We start from the raw sequence: 9,845 nt of genomic DNA on the forward strand, positions 1-9,845 counted from the left end.
ACACAGCTCAGCACACAGTATCACACAGGATAGGATTAGATACACCGCTCAGCAGACAGTATCACACATGATAGTCTTAGATACAGCAGCACAGTTTTGCATGTAATAGGCTTAGCTACTGCAGTTTAGCACTGTATGTCACAAGATGGGCTTTTTTCCAGTATTGAGTTATCCTGGTGTAAAAAGGGGCACAATGGCCAGTCAGAAGGGAAGCGCACCCAGACCCGGAGTTCCCAGATCACCCACTCAACACAATAATCTTCATCCAGGAAACCAAACAAATCTTATCACACTTTCAATTTCTTCTTTTTTACAATTTTATTCTATTTTTTTTTACCTTTTTTCTAACGTTCTAATCATTTGGCCCCAAAATTCTTAATTTACTGTCAAAACAATACAAAAAAATAATGACAACATAGAAGTAGGAGATAAGGACGGAGAGACTCCTGACGCCAGGGATTACTGGCCGGGTGACCTTGTGTACGACCTGCCGGCAGGCTGGGCACTTCCCATAAATACGGTTCTGCCCGCTCACCTGCAGAGCGCACAACGCCATCATCTCCGGTCACAGAGACCATGAAGACCCTCGCTGTCTGCGTCATCCTCGTCCTCTCCCTGCTCATCCACCGGGGGCTTGGCGCCTCCATCGTTGGGGTGAGTCCTTACAAAATCATTTGCTCTATTGCTACATTAAATACGTTATTGGAAAATTGCTTAAATACCAATTCCCTGTCAACGTTGTGCAAGACAGCCCCATAATGTGCTCCCCATCATCAGTGTGGATGGAGGTAATACCTTTATTCCCTGACAGCAAGCATCATTGTTTACATGCACCCATGCCGATAAGGTCAGGCTGACAGGTGCAGGGCGCGTCACAGCGTGTAGGAGCTTTGTCGCTATGTGAGCAGGATTAGGCGTGGGCAGATTTTCAGCCTCCGGATGGGTCAGACGACTAATCCTGAGTTATATCTAGAGGATCTGAAAATGCACTAAATATAACTCGGCGGCCCAGACCCAATGAGAATTTGGATAATTTTTGGACACATTTCTCTTATTATTTGGCTTGTTTTTAGACCTGACGTTTTCCGCACTGTGATGCATTTTAAGCCAGATCCTTTTCCAACAGAAGACAAACCCTATTCTTTCAAGCTGTCCCCCCGATAGTGTAGATCGCAAAAAAAGTCTAAAAATTATCAATCTGGAATTGTGGCACACGTTAAAGTGTAAATCTCCCCAATATTTTCAATCAGTGACAGCAAGCAGAGGGTTTTTTGAAAATAAGTATGTAAATATTTGAATCTGGTCACACCTGCACTGCAGGCTCAGATTGTGGGACATTTCCTGAAATTATGGCCACCATGACAGAACCCTTCAGCCCACAAGGTGTCTGTTATGTGACAGATGCAGCACAGATTTAAAAGGGTTGTTCACTACTGGGCTCAATGGCGGTGAATAACCATAATTAATACGCACCATCCGCCGGTCTCCTGCCATCACCCAGGTCAGGATTTAACGGTAACATTCCCAATAATAATATCTATTTTTATGTGTTATCTGTTCCTGGGAAAGCCTCATTATCACCCAGCTTTCCAAAAGCCCTGAATGGCAGCTGAGGAGGGATCATGTTACGCCCCTTCAGACCAGACTCAAGGCATAATCCATTGCATCACCTTATTGTGCACTGTCCCCTTAAGAAGCTCTCATTGTAATGTATCTCATGTTAAACAAAGGCAACAATGTATCATGTTCTCTGCTATTTGTTATTTTGTCTGTTAATTAAAGTGACAGTCTCCATCAATACCCCTGAGCTTCCGCTCGACTCTTTCCGCTTGTAAACAACATTTCATATTTGTGTATTCCGGGGAATATGTTTCCAGCTGACTCCGTGTCGGGTTCCTCGGAGAAGCGGAGTAATTACTCCGCAACACACACTGGAAATGTTGTCATTAGCTGCTGGTAATGTGACAAGCGTCTGCTGAGTATCGCTGCTCGTCCTGGTGATGCTGAGCGAAAAAGGGAACTACCACACCCAGCATTCATCCGAGCAAGAGGAATTCTCTGTCCAAATTCCTTAAAGGGTATTTTCAGGTGGTTTAAAGGGGTTTTCAGAAACTTTAAATAGTTACACCCATCTTCATAACAGGGTATTGTTGGACTTTTTGCAATTTACTGCTTATTAAAATATGCAGCCGTTCTTGAGATATTAACACTTTTCCTTTGCTTACAGCTTGTTGCCTAGGAGACCGACCACTGCTGCTCACTGGCATGTAAGCACTGGGGCGATGCTGGCCAGGACTAGGAGGTAACAGCGCGCTCCTGAAATCCTGGCCATTGTTAGAAGCTCAAGAGAAAAGAGCAAGGCCGCACTGCGTGTGTTTTACAGACTAGCGACGGTGGTCGGTTTCCTAGGCAACAAGCTGTGAATAAAAGTGTTAATATCTCAAGTGCTGCTTGACATTTTAATGAGCAGTAAATTGCCAAATTGTTTGTCTGACAATAACATTTTAATATCTTATTATGGGGGGTAATCTGACCTCGGAATCATCACCAATCAACTTGAGGAGCCACTACACACCAGGACAGGACCTGTAGTGCCTGTAAATGGTACTGCAAGCTCTCTCCTATGCAAGTGACGAAAAAAACGCTTCAAATACAATTTACAGCCACCACAGTTTACAGCACTGTTGCACTTTCAGAACAATTTCTGGGGATACTTGTCAGGCCCCCAACTTCAGATCTGATATTGATGACCCTTCCCAAGATTACATTTATATATCACATCATATCATATATACTTAGATGGATCCGAATGTTTTTTTCCTGATACACAGCTCCAAATCCCCTACTTAGATAGAGTCATGGAGTATATGCTAATATTCTGTACCTCGTGCGAGTTTCTCGCATCACACACTGTAGTGTGATCCAGGCCTAAATGACATAGCCTGTATACAGGGAGCTCCCCCTAGTGGTGGCTGCAGACAGGATCTTATCATGTATCTCTGTATACAGGGAGCTCCCCCTAGTGGAGGCTGTAGACAGGGTCTTATCATGTATCTCTATACAGGGAGCTCCCCCTAGTGGTGGCTGCAGACAGGATCTTATCATGCATCTCTGTATACAGGGAGCTCCCCCTAGCGGTGGCTGCAGACAGGATCTTATCATGTATCTCTGTATACAGGGAGCTCCCCCTAGTGGTGGCTGCAGACAGTATGTTATGTATCTCTGTATACAGGGAGCTCCCCCTAGTGGTGGCTTCAGACAGGATCTTATAATGTATCTCTGTTTACAAGTAGCTTCCCCTAGTGGTGGCTGCAGAAAGGATCTTATCATGTATCTGTATACAGGGAGCTTCTCTAGTGGTGGCTGCAGACAGAATCTTATCATGTATCTCTATACAAGTAGCTCCCTCTATTGGTGGCTGCAGACAGGATCTTATCACGTATCTCTGTATACAGGGAGCTCCCCCTAGTGGTGGCTGCAGACAGGATCTTATCATGTATCTCTGTATACAGGGAGCTCCCCCTAGTGGTGACTGCAGACAGGATCTTATCATGTAACCCTGTATACAGGGAGCTCCCCTTAGTTGTGTCTGCAGACAGGATCTTATCATGTATCTCTGTATACAGGGAGCTCCCCCTAGTTGTGTCTGCAGACAGGATCTTATCATGTAACTCTGTATACAGGGAGCTCCCCCTAGTGGTGACTGCAGACAGGATCTTATCATGTATATCTGTAAACAAGTAGCTCACCCTAGTGGTGGCTGCAGACAGGATCTTATCATGTATCTCTGTATACAAGTAGCTCCCTCTATTGGTGGCTGCAGACAGGATCTTATCATGTATCCCTGTATACAGGGAGTTCCCCCTAGTGGTGGCTGCAGACAGGATCTTATAATGTATCTCTGTATACAATTATCTCCCCCTAGTGGTGGCTGCAGAAAGGATCTTATCATGTGTCTGCATACAGGGAGCTCCCCTAGTGGTGGCTGCAGACAGAATCTTATCATGTATAATAATAATAATAATAATAATCTTTATTTATATAGCGCCAACATATTCCGCAGCGCTTTACAGTTTAACAGTTTCAAAACACAAGTCATAAGTAACAACGCTAACAATACAATAATTAAAGCAAAATAAGACGAAATAAGACGACGGTGCTCGTGAGAGCTTACAATCTACAATGAGGTGAGGGAGATACAGAGTACAGGTGTGTATTTACAATGATGTATTTACAATGAAGGTCCAGCCATCTTGCAGGAGTGAAGGATGGATGGAGATAGTGAATGGGCTACGCACGCACACTTACACAGAGAATGACTTTGATTAGTGAATGTGATAGGCCGCTCTGAACAGGTGTGTTTTGAGGGAGCGCCTAAAACTATGCAAATTGTGGATAGTCCTGATTTCTTGGGGTAGAGCATTCCAGAGGATAGGAGCAGCACGGGAGAAGTCTTGGAGTCGGGAGTGGGAGGTACGGATTAGTGCAGAGGTTAGTCGAAAGTCGTTTGCAGAGCGCAGCGATCGGCTAGGCCGATAGACAGAAATGAGAGAAGAGATGTAAGGGGGTGACGCACTGTGGAGAGCTTTGTGGGTGAGAACAAGTACTTTGAATTGGATCCTATAATGAATGGGCAGCCAATGTAAGGACTGGCGAAGAGCGGACGCGTCCGAGTACCGATTACCCAGATGGACGATCCTGGCTGCTGCATTGAGTATGGACTGGAGAAGGGATAGTCGAGTGACGGGAGGTCCCTGTATACAGGGAGCTCCCCCTAGTGGTGGCTGCAGACAGGATCTTATCATGTATCTCTGTACACAGGGAGCTCCCCCTAGTGATGGCTGCAGACAGGATCTTATCATGTATCTTTGCATACAGCTCCCTCTAGTGGTAGCTGCAGACAGAATCTTATCAGGGCTTCCCACTCACCTTTGGTCCCGGGACCTTGCTTTCTATCATGACTATTTCCTGACAGCTTGAATGGACTGCTCCTGTGGTAACTTGCCCTATAGCCTACTATCCATACACACATTTATTGTGTTTGGATGCTATTTTATGCTAGACCATTTGCATATTCCTATTAGTGGTCTATCACTATCCTTGATTGTCGCATTCTTTTCGTTTGGAGCTATTTTGTTATGCCCAATTTTGGATTATTTATTCATATGCTAACAGAAGGTTCATTCATTGGAGCGTATTCATGTTTTTATGTGTTTTGGTCATTTTTTCATACATATGTCTGTGTCATGTAGGATCAGATTTATACACCACCTGTTATAAGCACGGGACCTTGGGTGATGTGTTATTGTCATTGTGGTTTTTTAATGGTGTTTTATTATGTATGTGTCTTTTTGAGGTCTGGTATTTGAATAAAATTATTGATTTATATATATTTTTTTCTTATTTAGGTGTGCGCTACTTTTATGCATTGGTCTTTTCCCTTGCTTTTGTCCAGAATCTTATCATGTGTCTCTGTATACAGGGAGCACCCCCTAGTGGTGGCTGCAGACAGAATCTTATCATGTATCTCTGTGTACAAGGAGCTCCCCTAGTGGTGGCTGCAGCCCGGATCTTATCATGTATCTGTGCATACAGGTAGCTCCCTCTAGTGGTTGCTGCAGGTAGCAAAATTCTATCATATGTCTACTGCAGGGGATTTAGGACTTTTGTATCAGAAAAAGCTAACTCAGATGGCTAAAGTGATATATAATAAAACGAATCAGCACAAAATTTAGGATCTATTTAGAAGATAATAAATGGAATGATATATGGATAATTCTAAAACAGGTAATCATCTGCATTGTCTATATTTACAGCACAATGAAATGGCAGATTCTGCAGAGTATCTCCCCAGCGCACACATGGAGGAGTCACATCTCGAGGTGAGCGTGTAGATACATTTCTTCTAGTTTATTGTTCAAGAAAAGGAAAGAAAAGGGAAGATTATACGATAGGTGCCAGGTGTGTGCAGAAAAGGAGTCCATGTGTAGCCTGGGAAGCTAGATGGTAGCCCAGAGCAGTCATTTCAATGGTTTCTTCTCATTACAGGGGGCTCTTCATAGAACAAAGCGTTATTCCCATCTCTCTTTCTGCTATTACTGCTGCAAATGCTGCAAGATGGACGGCTGTGGACTCTGCTGCTTGACCTAGGTCCTCGAAACCCGTGATATTGGAGGATGGCGAGAGACAAGGTCTGCTGTACCCCAGAAAAGAAGAAACCAACTGACCTCATTTACCTTAAGTTCTGTAATTTCTATGAATATTTGATGGGTAAAAAGACATGATGTTAGAAAAACATCAAATTTTATTTTTCAGCGTCAAAAAAACTCTAGGAAGCTGTATGGACCATTTAAAGGGGTCTTAGTGTGTGTTTTGTAGATGGGACAATGCTGTACATTTCTTCTTGCTGATTGCAATAATCTGTGTCTTCTGTATGAACAATATTTCCTTCCAGAGTTAAAAAGATAACTGCAAGCGGCAAAAAAAAAAAAAAAGAAAAAAAGATTGACTATATCATGCATATCAGCCAACACAGAATAGGACCAGAGTGATATTTCGGTGTGGATCCTTAGCCCTTCCTAATACCTCCTCTCCGCCCTCCTCCTTCCCTCCCTGTATTTATATCTGCTGTAATATAAGCTGTTTTTTGATTACTATATTTTTGTACATATTTTTCATTTTTATCAAATATTTTTATTGCACTGTAAACCACATTTATTTACTGATTTTTTTTCTTCCAATTAAATGGATTGATTAAGATTACAAGATCATGACTACTCTTATTTTTTCCAAAAATAGCACCTCTCCTGTCTATTTGTTGTGTCTGATATTGCAACTCAGCTCTATTCACTTAAGTGGGAGAGAGCTGCAATACCCCATACAACCTCAGGGTGGTGCTGTTTCTAGTAGAAGCCAAGTTGTTCTAATCTTTGGCGCCACCTTGTGGCTTCTGAAGGAACTGCCCAGTCACATAAAAGAAATTGCATTTTGCAAAAATCCACAGTAGAATCATCTTCTCACGTGTTTAATAATGGCTATTAGGCGGAATACTTCTGTATGCAGGACAATATGGATACATTATTTTCTTATTTCTATGTCAGTATCAGACTTTATTCCAGCAGTAAGGATTTGATCTGATCTCACTCCATATTTGCTCGCATTCACTGTATTAAGTTTATCAATCTATTCACAGAAAGGTTTTTACATGGGACTGCTGAATAAAGTTGGAACCTAAAGAATAACTGAGTTGTCCATCTTTTTTTAATCATATGATTTAATGTTCCTATACTTTCATGCCAATACATCTCTACTATCCTATATAATAAGACAACAAAGATAACTATATTCCAGATAATAGAACACTATGATTAATTATCCGGACCTGCAGGTTAGGTTCTTCAATGTTCCGACATTTCCTAAAGAGATTATTGCTTTATTTTCCATGAAAATATAAAACATTCAGGAAGAATTGTCCTCATCATCATACATAGGGGCAGTATCAGTGGTGGCATCACATAAGGACATGACTGGCAGCTGCCTGATACCTGCAGGTGTAGATACAACTCTATATACAAACAGCCGAATATACACAAATACTAAGACAATGGTGAAAAGAGCCTGTTATCACCGATATCTTATGTTACCGGGAAGGAAAAGAATCTGTGTCACTTATCGACACTGACAAACACACAATATAGACTCAGGTGAACAAACAAACAGGACACCAAATCCCCTCCGACACCTGAGACTCTCCTTCATTTGGAAAAAAGATTATCCACTCTCAATCAAAAAAGGAAAATACTAAGGGTACCGTAAAGGCCCCTTTACATTTAGCGATGCACCAGCGATCCCGACCAGCGATACGACCCGGTCAGGATTGCTGGTGCATCGCTAAATGGTGGCTAGTGAGCTGGCACACAGAAAGACCTCACAGCGATGCAGCAGCGATACAGCGGACGATACTTACCTTTCAGATGCAGCGATCCTGACGTCCTGCGTCCGCGTCCACGCGTCACTCGTCAGCGCCAGCAGGAAGCCCAGCAGGAAGCGCCCGACGAGAAATGGAGCTGCGCGATCTCGCGCGATCAGCGATGGACAGCGGGGGAGGCGGTCGGAGATAAGTATCACACATGGTGATATCGCTCCTACGTTACCAAATCGGTGATGCTTTAGCGATATTGTTAGCAATATTGCTATGTGTAAAGCCCCCTTTACACTTAGCGATGCACCAGCGATCCCGACAATGATATGGATCGCTGGTGCATCGCTAAGTGGTCGCTAGTGAGCTGCCACACAGGCAGATCTCACCAGCGATGCAGCAGCGGTTGGGAGTCGCTACTTACCTGTCAGACGCGGTGATCCTGACGTCCTCGTCGGCGCCACAGGAAGCTGACAACGAGAAACGGTCCAGGACGTTCTCGCGCGATCAGCAATAATCAGCGGGGGAGCCGGTCGGAGGTATCACATGTAGTGATATCGCTAGCAATATCGCTGCTGCGTCACAAAATCACGTTATAGCGATATTGCTAGCGATGTCGCTTGTGTAACGGGCCCTTAAGGTTTCCAAAAAAAACAACGAGAATATAACTACTATAATACTGCCCCTATGAACAAGGATATAACTACAATAATACTGCTCCTATGTACAAGAATATAACTACTATAATACTGCCCCCTATGTACAAGAATATAACTACTATAATACTGCTCCTATGTACAAGAATATAGCTACTATAAAACTGCCCCTATGTGCAATAATATAACTACTATAATACTGCCCCTATGTACAAGAATATAACTACTATAATACTGCTCCTATGTACAAGAATATAACTACTATAATACTGTCCACTATGTACAAGAATATAACTACTATACTGCCCCTATGTACAAGAATATAACTACTATAATACTGCCCCTATGTACAAGAATATAACTACTATAATACTGCTCCTATGTACAAGAATATAACTACTATAATACTGTTCACTATGTACAAGAATATAACTACTATAATACTGCTCCTATGTACAAGAATATAACTACTATATTACTGCCCCTATGTACAAGAATATAGCTGCTATACTTCCCCTATGTACAAGAATATAACAACTATAATACTGCTCCTATGTACAAGAATATAACTACTATAATACTGCCCCTATGTACAAGAATATAACTACTATAATACTGCTCCTATGTACAAGAATATAACTACTATCATACTGTCCACTATGTACAAGAATATAACTACTATAATACTGCCCCTATGTACAAGAATATAACTACTATAATACTGCCCCTATGTACAAGAATATAACTACTATAATACTGCTCCTATGTACAAGAATATAACTACTATAATACTGTCCACTATGTACAAGAATATAACTACTATAATACTGCTCCTATGTACAAGAATATAACTACTATAATACTGCCCCTATGTACAAGAATATAACAACTATAATACTGCTCCTATGTACAAGAATATAACTACTATATTACTGCCCCTATGTACAAGAATATAACTGCTATACTGCCCCTATGTACAAGAATATAACAACTATAATACTGCTCCTATGTACAAGAATATAACTACTATAGTACTGCCCCTATGTACAAGAATATAACTACTATAATACTGCTCCTATGTACAAGAATATAACTACTATATTACTGCTCCTATGTACAAGAATATAACTACTATAATACTGTCCACTATGTACAAGAATATAACTACTATAATACTGCTCCTATGTACAAGAATATAACTACTATAATACTGCCCCTAGGTACAAGAATATAACTACTATAATACTGCTCCTATAAACAAGATTATAACT

The 9,845-nt window shown here is 41.8% G+C and overlaps 1 protein-coding gene across 1 annotated transcript; it reads left to right on the forward strand.

Moving 5' to 3' along the window:
- The first annotated feature begins 404 nt into the window (after positions 1 to 404).
- Positions 405 to 7,241, forward strand: LOC141085301 (hepcidin-1-like). The gene is made up of 3 exons (XM_073570581.1): positions 405 to 654; positions 5,817 to 5,882; positions 6,049 to 7,241. Exons 1-3 carry the CDS (start codon positions 577 to 579, stop codon positions 6,148 to 6,150), a joined length of 246 nt encoding a protein of 81 aa, XP_073426682.1. The 5' UTR covers positions 405 to 576; the 3' UTR covers positions 6,151 to 7,241.
- Positions 7,242 to 9,845: the final 2,604 nt, after the last annotated feature.

The sequence above is a fragment of the Dendrobates tinctorius genome, unplaced genomic scaffold, assembly GCF_039654945.1.
Source record: "Dendrobates tinctorius isolate UK_male_01 unplaced genomic scaffold, ASM3965494v1 ptg000028l, whole genome shotgun sequence".
Taxonomy (NCBI): Eukaryota; Metazoa; Chordata; class Amphibia; order Anura; family Dendrobatidae; genus Dendrobates; species Dendrobates tinctorius.